The sequence below is a fragment of the Hippoglossus stenolepis genome, chromosome 14, assembly GCF_022539355.2.
Source record: "Hippoglossus stenolepis isolate QCI-W04-F060 chromosome 14, HSTE1.2, whole genome shotgun sequence".
In the NCBI taxonomy this organism is placed as follows: Eukaryota; Metazoa; Chordata; class Actinopteri; order Pleuronectiformes; family Pleuronectidae; genus Hippoglossus; species Hippoglossus stenolepis.
In genome coordinates, this window is record NC_061496.1 from 17,164,433 (window position 1) to 17,187,496 (window position 23,064).

The 23,064-nt window shown below is 41.2% G+C and overlaps 2 protein-coding genes across 5 annotated transcripts; both read left to right on the forward strand.

The window, feature by feature from the left end:
* Positions 1 to 10,624, forward strand: plin3 (perilipin 3). 2 transcript variants are annotated; one of them, XM_047343173.1, is made up of 8 exons: positions 1 to 286; positions 4,111 to 4,200; positions 4,448 to 4,643; positions 4,971 to 5,053; positions 6,163 to 6,394; positions 8,059 to 8,399; positions 8,709 to 8,927; positions 9,670 to 10,624. In XM_047343173.1, the coding sequence occupies exons 2-8, from the start codon at positions 4,132 to 4,134 to the stop codon at positions 9,808 to 9,810; spliced, it is 1,281 nt and encodes a 426-aa protein (XP_047199129.1). In that variant the 5' UTR covers positions 1 to 286; positions 4,111 to 4,131; the 3' UTR covers positions 9,811 to 10,624. The 2 variants fall into 2 exon arrangements, with proteins under 2 accessions (XP_047199129.1, XP_047199128.1); XM_047343172.1 differs by having other exon boundaries at positions 1 to 272.
* A 233-nt stretch (positions 10,625 to 10,857) lies between these two features.
* Positions 10,858 to 21,060, forward strand: zgc:77486 (uncharacterized protein LOC405808 homolog). 3 transcript variants are annotated; one of them, XM_047343175.1, is made up of 6 exons: positions 10,858 to 11,013; positions 12,185 to 12,384; positions 12,754 to 12,865; positions 15,177 to 15,304; positions 15,772 to 15,879; positions 17,557 to 21,060. In XM_047343175.1, the coding sequence occupies exons 2-6, from the start codon at positions 12,225 to 12,227 to the stop codon at positions 17,703 to 17,705; spliced, it is 657 nt and encodes a 218-aa protein (XP_047199131.1). In that variant the 5' UTR covers positions 10,858 to 11,013; positions 12,185 to 12,224; the 3' UTR covers positions 17,706 to 21,060. The 3 variants fall into 3 exon arrangements, with proteins under 3 accessions (XP_047199131.1, XP_047199132.1, XP_047199133.1); XM_047343176.1 differs by lacking the exon at positions 10,858 to 11,013 and adding an exon at positions 11,052 to 11,509; XM_047343177.1 differs by lacking the exon at positions 10,858 to 11,013 and adding an exon at positions 11,052 to 11,434.
* Positions 21,061 to 23,064: the final 2,004 nt, after the last annotated feature.

A 23,064-nucleotide genomic window follows, 5' to 3' on the forward strand; every position in this document is an offset into this window, starting at 1 on the left:
CAGCCTGTGTGTGAGAACCTCAGCCCCGCACAGGGGGAGACAGGGGGCTGATCTGGAGACTGCACCGGTTCACTGACCAGCAGGTCACCGCAGGACAGACCAACAACAACAACCAGCTCCCAGAGGTCAGGGATTCAACGGCTTCCCCCTGTTTTTATCGTCTTTAAACCAACACCTCCACGTGTTAGCCATACCTGCTAAGTTAGCCGCTGTCAAACTAAAATCACTTCCTTCTGAGGGCCGAGGAGACGTGTGAACAGAAGTAAACACAGGTTAGTAAACACAGGTTAGTAAACACTGGTTAGTAAACACAGGTTAGTAAACACAGGTTGGACGAGTTGTGTGTGCTTATTGTGTGGTTGAAGTTCGGTTGTCTGTCCTTGTTCCTCTTGTCGGTTAAAGTTCATCAGCCATAAAGTAGAAGAGGTGACAGCTGCTGACGTCACACACTGCGCCCTCACCTGAGAGAAAGCCAGCTGAAGATCAATATGTGAATTTATAGGAATATTTATCCAGATATATTTTACAATATAACAAGACTCTGCAACTTATAGACACTAAAAAGTATCAAAACTTTACTAATGTACAATCAACTTTTCAGTTTCCCTCACTTTCTTTTCTTTTCTTTAGATTTATGTTATATATCATTTATAAACCTAATGTATGTAACGTCTTATTTCTAATATGTATTTATGTGTATGTCTGTTTATTTAACTATACTGTCCCTTTAGCTTCGACGTTTGTATATATATATATATAATTTTTTTAATAAAGTTGTAAAAGGAAAAACACCAGCTGAAATGAGATCACTGGAAATTCCCCTGACCCCTGATCAGGGTTATGAGCACAGTCAACATCAGACATGTTCTAAAAAGGTTGTGGCAGACGTGACCTGTGTCTGCTCCACACTGGATTCCTTCTGGAATTTACTTCAGTGACTGCCAGTGTATTTCGTACCACATGTCCTTGTTTAATTCGTTGGGCTGAAGTGGTGATTTCCAAACCTTTTAGCTTTAAAAATGAAGCAACCTCCTGTGTCGACATGAGTTATGAGCAGCTCATCCAATGACTGATTTTCAATTTCTCAGACTGATCCATGTGAGAGAAATTGATTGGCCTGAACAAATGGCGTATCCATTATTTCATAAGAAAAAAGAGTCGCGACCTCCTCGTGCTTTAATTATCACGAGGTGACTTGAAGGATCTCTGCCTGATCTCACTGATCTGTGTCTGTCTACACTATTATAGATAGAAATGATAAAACTAAAAAAGACAGTGTCATTTTAATGAACCTAACCCTTCTTCCTTCTCTGGTTAATTACCTCCACCAAGAAGTTATATTTTCACCCTTGTCTGTTTGTTGGTTGTTGTTTTTTTTGCTTGTTAATAAGATTACGCAAACATTACAAAATGGATCACAACGAAACTTGGTGCAAAGATGTGGTATGTGTCGGGGAAGAAATTATTAAATTTTGGTGTAGATCCAGATCAGGGTCGGATCCAGTAAATTCTTATAGCTCATTTTCGTGAGCTATAAGTCATCACTGATTTCCAAGGGAATAATTCATCGATCTTGAAAAATGTTTAGAGGATTGATTTCTGTAAGTGTGTGAATTTAAGGTGACCGTTTGGCCTTGGCAGAGGTATGCGCTCTACTGAGTGACTTATAGTCCACTCTCTATTAGTTATGTCCACATTAGCAAATATCTCTCTGTCTGTTTGGATCCTGGACAGCTGCAGTCTCTGTAACCCACTCTTTAGTTGTGATATTTCTTTTGTTTCAGCTCTAACACTGTCCCCTTTGACAAGTGTCTCAATAGTTTCCTGGCGATACATCAGCTTGTGTATTATTATCAAAGGTCACACAGTGTTTCACTTTCTGAGCGAGCTTAGTCACTATTCATTTTCCGAAAGGGGATGATGTGGCTCAACAGTGTGAGGATGTGACAAACAATCTTACATCGAATGAGGGAAAGGCCACATTGTCTCTTTAGCTGGACTCACATCAGTGAGATGATGATTTCTGAAAGTTAGAAACCGTTTGTCCGTGTTGCCCAACAGCTTTCCTCATCATGCGAACTGTGTCTTTGAAAATTATCTTGGGTCCATCGCAATCTGATATCGGGGAGCATAGTGTAAGACGTTGCTTTGGAATACAGCCAGTGAAAGTTTTATCGTCAACTGCCTCTCAGAAAAAAAAGTTGCTCAACAAAGCTGTCGCAACAAAATGCAATTCGCAATCACACAAAATTCCAGAGAGATCGCCTGGGACTGTAGAAGTCATGAAAAGGTTCAGAGAGAGTATTTTATTCACTGTCGACATCTAGAAGAATAAACAATGGCTCTATGTATACGAAGGTCATCTGTGGTTAAAACGTACATGTAATTTTGTTGGGCAGGAAGGCTCGCTTTTAGAGTTGGGCGATATGGCCAAGAGTTATATGAATTGATATTGATAATAAGTTATCGTAAATATCACGTTCGTAATTCTTTTAAGTTCAAAGACGTTTTGCTCCTGTGTGAAGGTTGCTGTTTTAAACTCTAACACAAAACATAAAACGTCACAAATCTGAGGGAGAACATTAAATAATAATAACGATAGTGTTAATAAGAAGAAAAAGAACAAGAAAAACATGATATTTATCACAGGTCACAGCTTGTTGGATTCAGTCGTCATGCTACTGCTGATGTTTCTCCTGCAGTGTGATCACAGAGGTCACGTCCTTTTTTCTGACTCATCCGCCCGATACACATCAGGTGGAACGTGTCAGATGCTTGTTAACAGTGTTGAGGTAAAGACAGGTGGATTGGTGTCCACCTCTGTCTCTCTGCACCATCTGGTAGAACACAGACAGATGCTGCCCACATGCTGGAAGACGAAGGAGGAGGAGGAGGAGGAGGAGGAGGAGGAGGAGGAAGATGTTACTGCAGGGAGGTCTTTCTTATCTGCTAACTCCAGTTTCCTCATCTGCATTTCTTTGATTGCTAAAATTATCAATTAATCTTCCAGTTTGTTTCCAGATTTAAAGTATTAGAATTTAGTTTAGTTTTTTGCATTAAAAGTGAAACATGTATACTATGTACATATTCTCTGTATTTCAATTATTTTGGAAAAATCTTTTTTATTGTATTTTTGTACTATCATACGTTGTCTTGTCAAATTCTGACTATATGCTGCTGTAACGAGTTAATTTCTTTGGTGTGGGATCAACAAAGCATATCTAATCTTATATTTTATCTGTGACGTATTATGTCACTGTAGAACAAACACGTTCTATATATACATTTAACAATAACACTTCAAAGCAATTTAGCTGGGTTAGGGTTAGGGTTTTGGACTGTTATTTTCTAAATGTTTATTTGGTCAATTAAGTAAATAATTATCATGATAAGGGACAGAAATAACACGTATATATAGCATTACATTGCAGATTTACCACACAACTAGTCCTATCAGTGCAGGGATGTAATGATTCTCTCAATCCGAGTGTGTGTGTGTGTGTGTGTGTGTGTGTGTGTGTGTGTGTGTGTGTGTGTGTGTGTGTGTGTGTGTGTGTGTGTGTGTGTGTGTGTGTGTGTGTGTGTGTGTGTTTGTGTTTGTGTGTGTGTGTGTGCCACTATTGTTTGATTAATTTGTGTTTCACTTTCTTGTGCCGTAGGGAACTTCACATGTGCATAAACCTTGATCAGCCAAACATTACAGAAAAAAAAAATGTAACATTTCATGAATGAATCCTAAATTTTGTACACCCACTCTCCTCTCTATACTTCAGAATGCTATGATGCAAAAATACAGCTGTGGGAAAATAGACAAATAATTAACACTCTAAATGGTATCATTATCCAATTTTTATCTCAAAACACAGAGACTTGAATTGTTTACATGGCTGCAACATTTTTACTTTAGGGGGCAGTTTCTTCCTCGTTGCATCATAGTGTTGATAAATAAATGTAACATGGCTGCATTGCCTCTGCCTTTATTACACTCTCTGACCAGACAGCAATTTCCATTTCACTTCAACAAAGAATCTCAGAGAGGAAGACGCACGTCGTGCATATGAAGCAATGTGAGGTGACTCCCTGATTCTGACTGTCCATATTCTGTGTCAGAGATCGAATCCAGCAGTCACAATGGCAGACAGTGGGAAGACTAATGAGAGTGGAGCTGCAGCAGCAGAAGCAGCTCATGGAGACCAGCAGGTGAGGAGCGCTGTGACCCAGAATGACACCCATTACAAAACTGAGGCCTATTATGAACTCATTTGACACTTTGGCACACTCCATTTCAATGAGCTACTTAAGTGAATCACTCATTATCCCTAAGAGCACACCTACTGTAGACTGTACTGAATTGATGATATTGATATGCAATGATTTATAGAGGCGGTATTGTGTATTTCAAAATTATTTTCAATGACAGTGGTGGTTCTGTTAATATTTCTCCTAGAATGTTGTTTCCAGAGTGAGCAACTTGACACTGGTCAGTTCAGCTTACGAGGTGGTTTCCAGCGCCTACACAAGCACCAAAGACAGCGTGCCCATGCTGAAGGGGGTGATGGATGCAGCAGAGAGTGGGGCCCGAACCTTGGGAGCAGCTGCCACCACCGGGTCCAGGCCTCTCCTGGACATTATAGAACCACAACGTGAGTTCTTCTCCCCTGTGAAAAAATATGATGCAATATATGTGCAACCACAGAATTTGAATTAACTATAAATGAATGTAGGGTCCACTTGTTACTATGCGGCTAGAATACAACATAAGACTAAAAATAGGTCTCTTCTTCTGAAAGCAGAATGTTTACTCTGAGTTTCAGAGAAATCATTAAAGCCCTTTCAGCTCCTGCTGTACAGTAAACATGAAGCTGTTTAATGACTGTTTTTGTTGTTTGCTGCTTTGCTCCTCTCCGACAAATTTAGCTGATGATGCTTGTTATACTTTTATTCAAAGGACAATATTCTGTTTGTGTCAGTTGCCACAGTAAACGAGTATGCCTTGAAAGGTCTGGATAAGATGGAGGAGAAGCTGCCTATTCTTCACCAACCAGCAGACAAGGTCAGAAAAAGGTTTTCTTTCGCTGCAGCTATTGTTCTTCTCCTCTTTTACTGTGGATGTGAAATGATTCATTGATTTGTTTACCGTTATCACTGTAGGGCTTTTCACTTTCCGGCTACATCCACACTACTTTAGTTTTGAAACGGCATTGTCAAACTAAAACGATCTCTGTCTACTCGACCATTTTGCCTCTGTATCAGTTTTAATCCCCGTCCATACTAACACGACTGAAAACGCACGTCATGTGACGACTCACGTATAGTGGGCATGCATGTGCCGGTGTAAACAGGAAAGCATGCGCAGCCCGGCAGGAGTTAGCGTTGTCCCTATTCAGGGGCTGCAATACATCGGAGGCTGCATTTGAGGAAGGATTGCGTCACAGTGGCGTGACTAAGCTGTCTTGTTTTGAAGGCTCCTTCAAATGTGGTCGACAAATGCATCCTTCCATTCCTGAGCAATGAAGGATCCAATGGGTGGATCCTTGTTTTGCCAACTTATCCCATGATTCATTGCACACCGGTGGCAAAGCTAACAAGGTAGCAATGCGATTTGCTGAGCTGTAGTAAGTGCAGGAGCTCAAAGAATCTAACAATGCAATAGCAAGCTGGTGACGAAAAAAAGGAATCCTTCGTAGACTGAGAAGGTCAAGCCGAAATGAGAAGGTCTGGTCTACGAACCATTACCAACTTGCCCCGCTCCTACTATCACCAGGCCTTCATAGATCGAGTAGTCTGCGAAACATCAGGCTCCTGATTTAGGACAAAGCACACTACAGGTATCCATTGCAACAACTTATGAACAGTTGCTGTTACCCACTTGTAATATAACCGAGCCATGGGTTAAACTGCCAACAGGCAACAATGTAAATGATTGGAGATAAATGTTGACAGATATGACCAGAGTATAAATGGATAATACACTGTGGGGTGTCCTTAAAAAACAAAAACAAGCCTCCACTTCTCTTACTGGTGCACCCTACTTTATCACTCTGTTAGCTGCTCCTTGTCCCAAATGTCATGTCGCTTGATAGGATACGATCTATGTAGAAAATGTTTGTCACACCACCATAACTCCAAGACTATCTGATAATCTGTTCTTTTGTTTCCCAGGTGGTGTCGGACACAGTAGGTATGGTGTACCAGTCGGTGGCAGGTGCCAAAGACACTGTGATGGGGGCTGTGATGGGCGGTTACGAGCTGACCTGGGCGGCAGTCAGCGGAGGTATCACCACCGTCATGGGCACCAGGATGGGCCAGATGGTTAGCAGTGGGATGGGCCTGGCTCTCAGCCGATCCGAGAGCTGGGTTGACAACAACCTGCCAGTCACCGAGAGGGAGCTGGGTCAGTAGCTGTCCTAAATGTGGAAAAAATAATCAGTCCATGAAAACCAGGGGAGTAGTTAAACCCATATGTTTCCTGCTGAGATGGAGACAGGTGTGTTTTGACAGTTGGATCAAATGAAGCTGAAACAAGGCTGCAATTGAAATTAATTATGGACGACGAGTGGTCAGTTTTCTTTTGTTGTCGCAGACGATTGCAGATGATTAAAGGGTAATTTATGAATATTTTCCACCATATAAAACTGAAATATGATCATGTTTTATTGCAAATTTGATTCAATCTTGTGCTCCGTCGATCATAAATGAAAACAAATGGCAGTTTCACTGAAGTGCTTCATAAAACCAGTAACAATTCAACAGTTCAATATTATTTTAGGATGTCACACACCTTTATTTTAAGATCCATCAATCAAAGTTTTTTTTCCGCCCTATGCTTTTGTATCGTATTGTAATTTTTACATATTACAAACAGAGCAAAGTGAAACGTTTTCCTTGTTCCTAAATTTTTTATTTGGTAGCTGCTACACCAACATAATCTGAATCCCATTTACTTTCAGTGAGGCCTTTATAACGTTTCAGTTTTGTTTTTAGGAAAATCATTTTTTCAATTTAGTTATTATCTTTATATCACTTACATTACTCCAACATTGATTTCCTACATTATAGAGTAAGCATCCAAATTGCAACTGGCATCACTGCAACTTACTTAAACTTGATTTATTGTAATGGTAATGTGTGAGCATGATGGCATTAGCACTATTTTCCATTTACTTTGAGAGTCAGTAGCTGGCACTCGGTCTGTGCTGCATTGATCTATAGCTCAAACAGCAAATTTAATGATGCTATCCACTTAAATGATCACTGTAAAGGCAAGACAGTGTGATATGGTAAGATGGGAGTGATCATGATAAAGTGTCTGGATCCGGACACATCAGTGGTTCATGCTATTCATAGAGAGGGAGGCAGGGCACTCCCAGTCAACTTCCCTTCTGTTAGCTTGGCCCATGAAGCATCCACAGTTTCCAACACTCACAGTTTTGACACCTGCTACTGTGATGTCATGTTATGGTGACAACCTGCCATACTAATATAGCAAGAGGCCGTCCTGTTCTCTGGTTATGGATATGAAAAGGATTCGTCTGCAACTATAATCAGCAGTAGCAGCAAAAATACCCATAATGGCAGATTCAGTATCACTTAAGTGGTTACTGTGGCAAAGACCGACCAAAGTAGCTTTTAACACAGGCTGTTACTCTGCATACCTCTTAGCTTCCACAGACTGATGGCAGGGGCAGTGAAGTGATTCTCAAGTCTTCTTGTCTCTCCTGAGCAGATCTGCTTTAACCATCAAGTAACCTGCCACGAACAGATGTTTGGTTTAAAGGGGATGGATCCCCCTCATGCCCCTACAAATCGCAGACCAGCGATAATCATACCTAAATATTTTAAATCATATTAAAATTCTAATTGATGTACATCCGTGGCCTGCTGTGAAATAATTAATTCTGAACCATCAGTAATGGGATTTAAAACGTATTTTGCAGTTTCACTTATTTTCCATGAATATGAAAATGTATACTGATCAGTCACAACATTTAAACCAGTTACCAGTTTTAATATTGTGGAAGATCAAAATATAAGATTTAAATATTTTTTTTCTCTCAGCTGCTATCGCTGAACCTGCCACCAGTGAGGTGACGACCCCGTCCGACAGCCCCAGCTACTTTGTCCGCTTGGGGAAACTTTCTGCCATGGTCCAGGAGCGAGCCCTGCAGCAGTCCCTGGTCCGTGCGCGGCATGCCAGGGATGCCACCTGCGCTGCGGTGGCTCAGATGACCAGTACTATGGACCTGCTCGAGAGTGCCCGGACCAGCCTGGGTACGGCCAGTCACCAGATAGGAGGGGCCTCCGAGCAGCTGCTGCAGCGCTGGACAGAGTGGAAGGAGAAGCAGGCTGGAGCTGGACAGACCGACTCAGAGACGGATGGGACCAAAGATGAGTCTGAGGTCAGGGCTGAAGCAATTGGATATTGAACAAATGTTTTCTAATCAGATTATGTGTGCATTTCATAGCATTTACAGCGCATGGACTGTACAGGATGCACACTCTAGTGTCTTAGTATATTACATTAAAAAAAGAAAAAAACTGAATATGATCCCATTTCTCTGAGATGGACAAAAGCAAGAGATCTCATCAACAATAAAACACACTTGCATTTTAGAAGCTGACTTTGTGTTGTAATCCCTTTTCTGAAATATGTGGAAATGGTGTGATATCATCTAACAATTCATTTATTTGCCATTTTCGGTTCACAGCAGCTGGAATGGCGGGCCCTCTCCATGGTGCGTGGTCTAAGTGAGCAGCTGCGGTCAGCATGCTCCAGTGTGGTTTCAAGTGCTCAGGGTTTGCCAGGTGCCGTCCAGGACCAGTTGGCCAGTGCAAGACGATCAGCTGAAGAACTGCACTCCTCCTTGGGGAGCGCCAGCAGTCTCACACCTGTCCTTCTGGAGCGGAGCCGTCACCGCCTGACCCAAGTACTGATTCTGCTACACTTTGTTTAGTGTGGTGTTTTATTTTGCTGCATTGGCTCAGCTAAGAATAGTTCAGTGCTTCATATTTTACACTCTTTGTTTCAATACTATCACTTAACACAACTAGAATAGCCCTCAGAAGAATGGACACCTCCGCCGAGGCCCCACAGTCTCTTTATGAGACCTCATTTAAATTCACTAGCTCCAGATTATTTAGATCTGCACCGAATTGCACACACTCATAGATCAGTCCTCTAAACATCTTTTTTCATCAAAACCATAAATTATTCTCTGAGAAATCAAAGAAAATTTTGAAAAACACCATATCTCTAAATGTTAAAGAAAGTGCTAAAAAATATATATCTTAGGGGTTCTTCCTTGGGTTGTACCCCAGCCCTCCACAACATCTCAGGGCATTTGGTTGAGCAGTTTTTTGTGTAATCCTGCTAAATAACAAACACTTAAAAAGTCTAAAGTGTCGTAGTGACTATAAATTAAACAGGAAACTCATGCAATTACTACAGTAGCATTCAGTCTTAGTGGTATCTACTCATTTATGTGTTTTTATCCAACTACGACAGTCAAGCATGCTGTATTTAGTAAATGTGCACAGCTAAAACGTCAATATTACCCACCCACAATAAAGCTTAAAATGTTTTGTAGGTCAAATATTTGCTTTGACTATGTGTGTGGTTAAGAAACTGAAACTGTGTTAAAAGCTATACTCGTATGCACTTGTTCCCAGGTTCAACAGTCTCTGGATGGCGTCATGGAGTATCTGCTAAACAACACACCACTCAACTGGCTGGTGGGGCCCTTTAACCCACTGATCACTGAAAGGGCCGAGGAAAAAGTGGCGATGGAGCCTGCTGTCCAAGACAACTAGATTTCAAGACCTGGTTGTGTTTCTCCTTCACCTAATAATCAGTGTGGCGACAGAGGACCGAGGTTTACTGTGGATAGACCATTTAAAGAAGCATTTCATATATTTGCTTTAATGAAAGATGGCTTATATTTGTATAATATTGTAGTCATGATTCATTTATTTGGAACTCATACGTTTGTTATTTAGAAGTTAGTTGAATTTTTATTACAACTAAAAGAACAGGCCCGAGGCCTTAGAGTATGACGGAGTATTAGGGCTACATTGAAGAAAAACAATTCTTGAGATATCAAGAACAATGTGGTAATATTACAAGAATAATGTTGTAATTGAGAAGACAGTGATGATATCATGAGAATAAAGTCATAATTCAATGATTTTAAAAAGTTTTAATACTACGGGAATAAAGTATTATTGCAAAAATAATGAAAAAGAAAATGAATAAAAAAGCATCAAGGATAATCTGTGCTCGTTAAAATCCCGATGCTTAAAATAATGTGGCACTGATGAGCCAAATGATCAAATATGTCATTATTTGTGAAATTTACACAAAAGTATAAATACCAGATGCTCTACATTTCTCATTGTAATGCAGGCGACAAGCAGATCTTCTGATTCCCCCTCTGAAATGAACCATAGCTTTATTTTCGTAAGGTTATGACTTTATTCTTGAAATATATTTACTTTACTGTTGATGCCGTAAAAGATCAACATATGTTTTACATCTGTTGTTAATCTGTACCTGTATTGCTTTTTGAAAGATTTGTCTTAGTGCCTTCAAAGAATAAAAATCATTCCTGGAGCTAAGACCACTTTACTAATGAACATGTGTTATTTACTCTGCATTTGTTTCTAGATCTGCAGTTTTAATCTCAGTGTATGTGAGTGAGTGTGTGTGCTTGCGTGTGCGTGCGTGTGTGTGTCATGAAGCTGTCAATCAAGTGATATGTCAATAAATCGCCGACACACATTTTGTACATATTTGGTGATGTTGTGGTGATGTGTGTGTGTGTGTGTGTGTGCGCGCGCGCGTGCGTGTGCGTGAGAGATAGCCGGTCTGAATTGATGCTGGGATGACGTCATGGTCGTTGTTTCGAATGTCGGGAGCTAGCGCTGTGTAGGAGGCCGCGCGCTCTGCTGGGGGACTCCACTTGTACAAACCTGAGGTCCAGGCCCATCGACAGCCGCCGGTACTTTGACCCCCAGGTACTGTCTCCTCCCCGCCCCGCGGTGAGACGCCCCCGCTGCGGGTGACGGCTTCAGAAAGCGGCCAGGACCCGGTCGGGAGGCGCTGTGTGTTGTGGGGCTGGCTGATGAGGCTAGCGGCGCGGCTAACGCTAGCATGCTAACATCAGCGGTTATTCGCTTTTAAAACCAACGGATTTGTTTACGGTCCGTCGCTCGGGACGCTTTGCTTTTTTAGTTTTCTTGCTTTTTCCCCCCCCAGCGTGATGGAAGAAGACTCGTGAAGTCCTGCCCTTCCCTTTTGTGTTTTGTGTTTTAATGTCAGACCAACAAAAAGCCCTCCAGCCGAGGCTGTTTGCTAATGTTACAGTATTTGCTTTGAGCTGCACAGGACCCCGATTGTTTTCTGCTGCGGACGAACTCAGGCTGGGGACAGTCAGCTGTAAGTTGTGAGTGGAGAGATCGTAAGCGACGTGTTGTTAGCGAGGGCCAGGTCATCGCTGCATTGGGGTTTGGTGTAAGTTTCCTGATGGTTTGGTGAAGACACGTCTGTGGCTTTTGTTGTTTTTATTGTTAACTTTGTCCTGGAACTAAACACCTTGCTGTGCGGCGGCGGGGGGCTGCTGAGCTAGCTCCTGGTTTCCCAGATTGTAACTTGTTTTTTTCTCAGTCTTACCTTGAACCTTTTGTTGTGTATGTTGTACTCAACTGTTCACACATTGTTTCTAACAGAATTACAGCCTAATACTTAGATAAAACCACTGGTGCCTCTTTCCCATGCTTTCAGGGAAGCATCCTATTATCAAGTGGCACATCTGACCTTGTATTTATGTCCTGTCCCATGTTGCCCTTAATGACAGACATCGTTTTGTGTGGATCACATTCAATTGTAAACTTTAGTTGGAGTGTGTGTTCTCATTTAAGTGTGACAATGTCCAGATTTGCTTTAGTGGCACAACTGGACTCTGTTATTCAGTTGAGGGTGTTGGGGCGTAAACTTAGTTGTTGTTAAAAAATAAGAAAACATTCACCTACAATGAGTTGGTCTTATCCCTCAGTCCCCACATGTTTGCTCCAACTCCACTCTCATGCTCCAATGCCAGTCTCCAAGCTCTTTTAGCTCAAGGACTAAAGTGTGATCAGACATGGACTACTTATCATTTTCACTAACTTCTGCCCCCCCCATTTTCAGGAACATCCTCTCCCATCCCCCTTACCCCCTCTGCCGGAGCATGGCTCAGGAGACCAATCAGACGCAGGTGCCAATGCTTTGCACTATGGGATGCGGTTTCTATGGTAACCCCCGCACCAACGGCATGTGCTCGGTCTGCTACAAGGAACACCTGCAGAGACAACAGGGCGGGGGGCGATCCAGCCCCCCGGGAGAGAAAGGTAGGAAGATGGGAGAGACGTGACCTAATAAAAAGCTGGGGGAGGCTGGATATGGGTCTGAAAAGTAGAAAAGATAAGCAGGGGGGGGGCACTCAAAATCTCTATAGGCTGTATGGGGTGGTGCTCGAATTTGCTAAAAGGGGTTGGAGAACCGAGGTAGCAGTAGCTGCCTGCACTGTGGCATCAGAAAGCAAGAGAGTGACATATCCATCTGCTGTTTCTCATTAACTCAAAACACACCTGAACTTGGTAGACATACACAGGCAATGAGTGGCATTTAATAAGAGTTTAAGTCACAAGCTCAGGGTTCAAAACAACACGTTCCCTGATTGTTGTCCGTGATGTCTGACTGTTCTTTCCCCCACACAGCTGCTACATCACCTGCAGGATCACCAGGATCAGCTGGTGTGACTGTGGAAAGCACAACCCCAGAGCCCAGTACAGAGGTAGCAGGGACCCCACCCGAGGAACCAACGAGCAGGTATGTTGACTGACGAGAGGAAAATCACTCCGACCTGTATTTTTCTACAAATAAATTGAATTAATTGTTAAATCTAATTTTCAGTGTGCATTGTCAAATATTTTAAGTGGCCAACAAGACTAACTATTGATATGAAGATGTGGAAACTTATCCTGCACATGTTGTTTATCATTATATTGGACATTGTACTTAATTATTCATTAAACTATGATTTAATGGACTTAATGAGTAGATTAGTTCATCACCAGCTCCAACACATTATGTTCTGATGTGCTCTCATTAGTCCCCCTCAGTTAATCAGAGTATAACAGCTTGTCTTGGCAGAAATCTGAGATGGTAGGGTATGCTGTGTGTGTGTGTGTGTGTGTGTCTGTGCGTGTCTTTGTATGTCTTTGTATTTACATCTTGCTTATCAACATACAGTCTCTTGGGATTATATTACAATAATTGTACATATATTACGTATATTTCCAGACGACTCTGCTCTTTGGAAAGAGCTCTTTGCCCGTTTACCCAAAAATGTCTTATACGACAATGTGCTACGCTCATCTCTAACCCCATTTTACAGAGAAGCACTGTAATCTGAGATATTGCACATTAGAATAGTTGTCAGCGAGGCACAATACAACACAAGGCCAATACAATGCCTTGTATGAGCCAACATTTTATTTAGTTCTTAGAAGACACAGTAATGTATGAAAATCCTCTTTTGCTCAATGTTGATACTGAAAGAAAAAGCTGAAGTGTACTGTAATGTAGTTTTTAAATCTTGCTCAAGGGCCGGTTGTGAAAAATTGCTGGGTAATGTTTAATAATAGTTGCAGACCTAATTCAATTTTAAAATTTAGCATTATGGTCGTCTCCTTGTATGGCTTGCTGCAGATATGCCAATAAAGAAGGTCAGGTTATTTTATTTGTACCCATAGGTGGATTTGTTTTGCAGCAAAATAAATAAATAAATCGTAAAATAGATTTTTTTTTTAAATTATTCGTACCGTTTTGAAGACAGTGTGATTGCTGAGACAAATATATGAAGATGTCTTGGGAGCCCCACGGCTGTTTTTTTAATGAACTATAACCTGCTGTTTGTGTTGGATTGTGCTAGAGATGCAACTGTCATTTGTTTAAAATAAAACAAACACAGACAAAAGACCAGGGTACATATTAGAAAAGAAAACCAAATAGAAGATTTGAGGGTTAAATATTTTAGCAGTAAATAAATAAGACCCACTTCTACATTTTTTAAGTTTTATGGAAAACAGATATCACACATTGCAATGCACCAGTTTTTGATGGGTTGATTCTTTCCAGAATCTTGTCAAAAAGTCCAATTGTTTTTTCAGACAAATTTGAAACTGCTGCTTCTGCATAGTATTGTCATCGATACTTGTTTCCACTGAACATTTTTGTTGGCCCTGTCTGTTTTATAGTTGCATGAGTCTTGTCAGTTGTGATATCTCCTCTCATCGAAAGTATTTCTCAGAGTAGTTTTTCACAAAGGCGCTGATGATCCACGATTATTTTTTTCTCTCCTTCAAATCAAATTTATGCCACAAAACGAGAAACAAAAAAAAAGTTTCAGGATAGTTAAGCATTATTTGAAAGGCTGCTAGAGCATCTAGAGCCGTTTTCAGACATGACCTGCGGGTAAAATCCGGAAAATTGGCTAAAGAGTTTACTCAGGGTTTGCCTTTCACACATGCACAACACACTTCTCTGCACGGATGCGTTTACAAGAGCAACAAATCCTCCGCATTATTCTGGCAAGTGTTGGAGCAGACAGAGGCAGGAAGTGACTAATTAACTCCGCTGCAGAGATCACGCAGACACTGGTGACAGCGCTAATCACCACAAACTCTCTAGACATCTTTATCAGTGTCTTCTATGTGTCTGTCACTGCTTTTTCACTGGGAGATTTTAGTGTCTTTTTTTTTTTTTTTTTCATTTTTGCATCTGTCGCATATTAGAAGCAGGGATCTCCTGTCGTGTTCACACATCGAATTCTCCTGGATTTCTTCGGACAATATACTCGGAGGCCAGGCAGTGAAAGCCCGGAGAGACTGCGGAGTTCAGTCTCACTCGGACATTTGCGTTCACAGGCGCACCTCCTCTGTAGAAAATACGGAGGAACTGCAGAGTTCAGTGCATGTCTGAGAGCAGCTTAGTTTGTCTGTGAATTTTAAGAGGGGTATCACAGATATTTTCATGCAAATAGACATGAATCTCTCTGTCATACATATACTGCATTTATTTTATGAATTAGAAAAGAATTACTGTGTGGTCTTACATTTATTTTATGTTGTGATTTCAGCCCTAGCTCTCCCAGCCCAGTAACACAGCAGATGACCGCAATGAGCATCTCCCAGGATTCGGGAGCTGTAGACCCTGATCGAGCAGATGGCGAGGAGGGAGAAGAGGAGGGCACTTCCAACAGCACAGGTAGACATCGTAGAAATACTATTCTCTTTTCCCAATCAATTCACATGTCACATGATATGAGTTGCACTTGGAGGACACTCCTTACGTATGAATACACAGACAAACAAAAGGAATTAACTTGCTACCCTCTACCCCCATTTGTCAGTGGTCTGCTGCTGGTTAGAAAAACATGGAGCTTCACTCTGACTCCATTCAAACAGAAAAGAATATTCAAGGATAACACCGCCTCAATCAAGAGGCAGTGTGCAAGAAACCTCCTTCACCTTGGAACCTGTAAAGCTCTTTTCATGCATGACTTATCGTATGTGTCCTTTACCTATGGATTCCAGAAATCCCCACTTTCAAAAATATTAACCTCATTTTCAATGTTTTCTTAGGGTTTCTGTTAGCCTCAGTATTTTACCAGTAAGTGTTAAACATATATGCTATGCTTGTTTGTGACCATTATTGTTCTCTTTTTCCACCAGAGCCACTGGGGGAAGGGGCACAGGCTTCATCTGATGGGGACCAAACCCCGGATAAAAACAAGAAAAAGAACCGCTGCTTTTCATGCCGAAAGAAAGTAGGCCTCACTGGTAAGGAAGAGAGGAAGTTTATGGAGCGCACACACACACACACACAAAACTGTGAATTCTTCTTTTTTACTGGTAAGGTCCAAAGGTTTGTGAGTCATGAATGTCCCTTGCTGGGACTTTACTCCCCTTATCTGACAGTCATAACCTGTCAGAAAATGAAATTCAGAATGGTTTAATACACAAATAACATTGTTTTTAATTAGCTCTTTGTTATTGTGCAGCGTCCTTATGTTTTATGGTCCTTTGTGTTACAAGAACAGACATTACGCTTTAGGGGTGTAACAGTACATGTATCTGAACGCACTTGTACTGAACGAATGCAGTGAGTCCACGTGCGGAACTTATTTGTGTGCATCTTAAATTCCAAGGGACAACTTTAGCGAAGGACCGGATGTGCTGTAGGCTCGTAGTCATAGCAACCGCAGACAAACGGGAGTGTGAAGACCCTCCCTCATCATTTAAGTCCGCTGTATAATGACAACGGACAAAGACGAGGGGATCGTACAAAAGCCGACATTGTGCAACTGCTATCGGACATGTAGCTGGTAGCACATCGAACATGCAGACTTGTTTGAAATGGCGTCACCAGAGTGATGTCCACTAACATTAGTGGGACAAGGAAAAAACGAGTTATGTGCAAACCCAGCTCCCCGCGGCAAATAATTCAGACCGTGTCAAAGCAAAAACGAGCGACATAGGTGTTTTTATAGCAGCAGACATGCAACCGTTGTCTGTTGTTGAGAAAGCAGGGTTCAAACACTTACTGAAAGTAATCGAGCCCCGTTTGGAAGTTCCCTCTCGTCCGCATTTCAGCCAGCGAGTCACACCAGCCCTTTATAAACCTCTGTCCTTAGAGTGAGACTGTTCTCCACAGCGGAGACACTGTTATTAACAGCAGGGCCACCCTGTGTAAAAACTATGTGGAAATGTGTACAAAAGCAGCTGTGTAAAAAAAAAAGAAGATGATTAGATAATGATAAGTGTAAAACTATATATGTGTGTGTGTGTGTGTGTGTATATATATATATATATATGAGAGGCACTGTGTTATTGACATTCAAGCTTCCTGTCTTATTGATTTATTTAGAAATGACTTAATATCCATGGCTACCTTCAAGGGCTTTACAATCAAATGCCTGTAACCCACCTTCTCAAAATCTTTCTACCAGGCTATGGTTTGTTGTTAAATACTCCAAACCCAAATACTTTGGTGCAGAGAGAATCATTGTGCAATTAAGTGGTGCATTTCACAGACCAAAGCATTTCACAGTGAACTGCTTGGCCTCCATTTTTTCCAAAGCAGAATTGCCTGACAAGAAACTCCAGGGGGACTATTTAATATTGAATAGCTATATTTGTGTATACGCCTCATCCTGATCACGATCCTCACTAAGAAACTGAAAACGACTGAATACAGTCTGATAATGGCAGTATCCTCAGGGTCCAGTCAAACTTGGTTTCATTTACACACCTATGTTCATTTTCTGTTTTTTTTGTACTGTATTTTTATTAATATGTCCAATTTAAAAGCAGATATACCTCGACAGGGATGTTGGGTTTTCATCTATGAACCTTTCAACCTGCAGATCTGCTCTATAAAATGTGCCAACTCTTGAAATGATGTTCATTATAAAGCTTCTGTGTTTGACTGACCCTGTTTGCTACTCTTTATTAAAGGTTTTGACTGTCGCTGCGGCAACCTGTTCTGTGCCATTCACCGTTATTCCGACAAACACGACTGTCCCTATGATTACCGGAGTGCAGCGGCTGCCCGCATACGCAAGGAGAACCCGATCGTGGTGGCTGAGAAAATTCAGAAGTTATGAGGACTTGAGTGCAACAAGAGTCTCTCTGACTTTGAATTTGAACAATGGCGACTTGGATGAAAACACCTGATATCATGGCTTCATTTGTTCATGGTAGTCTAAGATGGGCGGGTCGGGGTGGTGAGGTCGCAGCCACTGTCCTGACGCTTCCCTAACTAGCCTCTCCCTCTCTCTCCGCTGGTGACTGTGGCTGAACCTGTGTGTGTGCGAGTGTGTGTGCGTGTTCTTGTGTTTGTATGAAAGCGTGTGTGTGTGTCGAGAGTCGGGGAGAGAGCCGTAGAGGCTTTGTGGACATAAACGTTGCTGTGTGGTAAGGGAAGGCATTTGATTTTTACCCCTTTTTGTTTCTCAACTTGGGGGATCGTGTGGTTTATTTTTATACAATCCCTGTAAGATGGTTGAAATGAGACGGGGATAAGCTGTTAAGGAATGTGTTGCAGCCTGGATAACGACACAGAGGTCAATTTTAGGGTCTAGAGAGTTAAAAAAAACAACCTAACTGCGAGATTTCATGTATCAGCGAGACCTTTTAAGGGCTTTGGAATATTATTTTTTTTCTCCCAGACTGAAAATGATGTCAACTCTGTGTCAATTTGGCATTTTATTTTTCTCCTGCCCCTCCAACCTTTGTTCCATGGGTCACCACATGTTGAACTCCCAAGTTTCAGCATTTTCCAGAAATGTTCTTTGATATATTGACTTATCATACTGATATTGGGTGCATGAACAGCTAATGGTGGGGGAAGGTTGGGGAGGGACTGTGTAGGGGAAACTGAGAACCTTGACTTAACTGAGTGATTGAATTATGTGTTCTTTTTTTCTGTTTTAATGAGCGTATGACATCAGAAGATCTATATTAATATATTGTAGTTAGCTTGAATTGTGTGATTGCATTCTATTTATTTTTTATCGTTTGGTTGGTCTGTGCTGGAGGATTGGCAGCATGTGTCAGCAAATCATTGAGATGTGCATTTAACCTTTGCATTTATATTTAAGTAATTCCATCTTAATTATATAACCATTGAAGAAAAAACACACAAGCTCTGACATGATGGATTAGAGTCCAGTTAAGCCGTTACAATTAAGATTTTTGCAGTGAAATGTCCATTGTTCTGGATTTAGAAACAAAGCACAACAAAGTGTGTCAACTTCAGATCACAAGATACTGTGCCACACCTACTCAGTTTTGTTCAGCATCTGGGTCATTCGCAGTTTATATTTGATGTATGCAGGAGCCTCGCTGAGGAAAGGGTGTTCGTGTTGGATCGAGGCGAGGCGTTCTCCTTGAATGCCCTTTTATGTTCGATGGAGTCTGAGTGAAGCTCCACAATTCTCTAACCACCAGCAGACCACTGACAAATGCTGAATAAAAACTGACCTGGGTCGCAGCGGTTACTCCACACACTGACACACACCCTCAGCTAATGTAAAGATTGTTGCGATGCTGCAGAGTTGCTTGCTGTGCTTATACAATGTGCTCAGATTCAGACGAGCCCTTTTACTACGAAGACCGCTTCTAGCTAGCTTCTTCTAGGAAGATCCAACCTACTTGCATGTGTGCAGACAAACGTATGAGGTACCATTTCGTAACTGACTGCACAGTCTGAAATGAAGCTGGAATGTTTTAAAAAGCCACACAGCAGTAGCACAATGCATGGCAGCAACCTTGAGGCTCAAGTTAACAGGACTCTAAAGTGTTTTCTTCCAAATGTAAATACCATATGGCTCCTATTCATATAGTATAATCTTATTGTAGATTTCTGCCAGGTAATAAAGGTGGGGGACTAAGGTGAAGAATAGTACTGTGTATAAAAGTGCTTTTCATAATTATCCACAAAAAAGAATTTGCATAGAATGGCACAGAATTAGTTTTTTCCAGCTTGTTTCCCCTTTTATTTGCATCTGCCTGTATCATTTTCAAACAACATTCAGTAGCTGTCTTTACCATGAGTATCTCAACAGACCACGTGGCTTCTTTTTTTCAATACTAGTCCGATTATTAACAAACCCCTTTGAGCTTAATTAACCTCGATGAATTACACAGTATTCCAGTCCGTTCTTTTACCATGCTACTGAAGTCTAGTCATAGCATATAACCCTTAATATTACAGAAAATTTAAAAGGTTTTTGTGAGATGTATACGGGCAATTGAGGTTTAATTTTTTCATTATCGTCAAAGCTTTCCTTGTAAATGATGCTTGATCTGGAGTTGCAAGGTTTTTTCAGAGTATGTGTGTTGTTTAAAAAGCCAATGCAGAATGGGTTGGACATGAATGACACTTCCCTCTTGTACACACAGAATATCATGTTGGACCTAGTTGAGTTTTACTCTGGGCGCCTATGATTGGAAAATTGGCCTTAACCAGGATTCATGTGAAGGTCTTGGCAGTGATGATGGTGAACATGTCTAAATGACTGTGATTGAATATACAAGACTGGGACGGTGTTGTCCTGGGATAAGTCATGTGAACCCCAAGCTGTGAAAAACTAAAACATAAAAGGAGTCAATGCGGATTCTTAAGTGATAATTATGTTGTCGTGGCTTGTGGTCAGAGCAGCTCTGCAGATTTGTGTTCCCTGCATTGTGCCTGCTCGGTTGACGACCAATACAAAATATTTTTTTGCATACAGAGTGCTCAGTTTTTCAGATTGAAAGTGCTGTCAGAGAAAAAACTTGTTTACTTGGGATGATTGTAAATCATGTGGACTTCATGGTTTACAGTTTTCTGTTGACTGCTCATCACACCTCCCTTGTTTTGTTTTTTAAGACATGAGCAGTTTGAATGTAAACCACCATAATTCACACAATAAGCCGTGACATCCTCTATCAAACTACTCAGCCCTAATATTGATTAGGCCCAATTTTCTTACATGCGATGGACAGTTGGATAGCTAAAACTGTTGTTTGTGGTGAAGGACTTGGCACCAGCATTTATGGCAACCATACCTAAGTAATCTAGATATTATCCGTACATTTGTTTTCTCTGTCTGTTGCTCTAATATGATTTTGTTGTTTTCAGTCCCATCTTTTAGCACAGCCTTTCATAATCAGTGTCTTCATCATGCAGGGGTTATGATTGATCATTATGATAATCCTGAACATTGTGATGAGTCTGCAAACTGCAGAAGGAAGGACAAAAGATGTTTCATTTTGTCTTATTGAGGTGCGCTTGAGGGACATGAAATGAAATCTACAATGTTCACAAAAGCTGTAGTTCTTGTCCCTTTGGCACTCCAGTCCCCCAGAAACACCACCAGATATCTTTTTATTTTGTTTTTCTTTTTAAAGATTTAGGATTGTATGATGTGTAAGAGTAAGTATTAAAACAATAAAATCACAAAGTTTATTTTAAAATACACTTGTCTTTTGTATTTATTTTTGTATTTATTAGATGCATATTTCAGTGCGGGGGTTAGCACTGTTGCCTTATACACACTGCTCTGTGTTCGAATCCCAGTTCGGCCGGGGTCTTTCTGTGTGGAGTTTACATGTTTTCCTCATGTCTTTGTGGAATTTGTTCAGGTACTGTGGCTTCTTCCCACAGTCCAAAAACATGCAGATTGGGGTTGGGTTAAATGGAGACTATAAATCGACCGTAGGTGTGATTGTGAGTGGTTGTGTGTCTCTGTATGTTGGCTGCAGTAATATGCTGGCGACCTATTCAAGGTGAACCCCGCCTCTCACCCAATGTCAGCTGGGATTGGCTCCAGCTCCAGCTCCCCCTGTGACCCTTAGAGGATAAGAGGGACGGATGATGGATGGATAAATATTGAACGGCTGAAAGCCATCATCTTTTAATAGATTGTTTTAAAAGTTCTGTTTCTGTATTCACTGGTGTACAGTTGCAATCACTACTGGTGTCGTTGCTTCTCCAGATGGTAAATATATGTACTGTGGCCTCACTGCTATTAACAAAACAGTGTAGGTGCATATGGTACAACACAACAGCACATAATGTACTTTGTTGTATGGTGTAACAGGAATTGCCTGAATTAAATACACTTATTCTGTCATTTGTATCGCAAAATTACATCACTGCAATTTCTTGACAGCATTATTTTTCTGCCATCATGAGAATTAAATTAATGAAAAGTTGTACCAACTATATGTGTCTTAACTCAAAACATGTCCGTTTTGTCAAGCTACAGATCGCACTCTGAAGCCTTTGAATGTGGTGTCACAGCGCGCACCTCAAACTAGAAAAAAACAAGCACCAAGGAAAAGGAATTTAATGGAAACAGTGCTGTCACATAATCCACTGGGTAGAAGTGTCATTAGTGCATATGTTTAAAACGAGTGTGTGGCACAGTTTTATTATTTTACTATTATTACCTGTTATGTATGGTTTCCTCCATATCACAAACCATAATCATACAATTCATTTCAATTGCACAGTAATTAAAGCCAAAGCTCTATTCGCACATGGGCTTCAACTGACCTCATAGACACTCTCACACTTAACACTTAGCAGGAAAAGTCCAGTTTGTCTCAGTGAGCATCAGGCACCATAACAGGACCTCCCAGAAGAATTACACAGCCATTAATTCAATTTTATTTGTATAGCGCCAAATCATAATATACATTATCTCAGGGCACTTTGCATAGAAGGTCAAGACCTTAAAAAGCATAGAGAAACCCAACAGTTGCCTGAATGAGCAGCACTTTAGTGACTATGGAGAGAAAAAACTCCCTGATTAACTAAAATAAACCTCTCGCAGAACCAGACTCAATGTGGGCGGCCAACTGCCTCGATCGATTATGGTGAGCTGAGAAAATGGGGAAGAGAGGAGAGAATACAGAGAGGGAGAGGGGGAGAGAGAGAGACCAGGAACAGTTGTGCACTATGGGATGGAAAAAACTAAAAGTGAGTGACATGTAGTAAAATAAATAAAGAAATTTGGGGGCAGAGAGACAGAAAGAAGGGGAGAGGTGCTCAGTGCATGATGGGAATTCCCGCAGCAGTATAGACCTATAGCAGCATAACTAAGGGATGGGTCAAGACTCCCCCGATCCAGTCCTAACTATAGGCTTTTTCAAATAGAAACGTTTTAAGTTTAACCATAAATGTAGGGACGGTGTCTGCCTGCTGAAGCCACAGTGGGAGCTGGTTCCACAGGAGAGGAGCTTGGTAGCTGAAGGCTATACCTCCTATTCTATTCTTACAGACTCTAGGAACCACATGAGAGCCTGTGTTTTAGGAGCAAAGTGATCTATTGGGATAATACGGTGTTATGAGCTCTTTGATATATGAAGGGGATGGATGTTAATGGCTTTGTATGTGAGGAGCAGGATCTTGATTTCTATCCTGAGTTTTGCAGGTAGCTGATGTAGAGAAGCTTAGACAGGTGTAATATGATC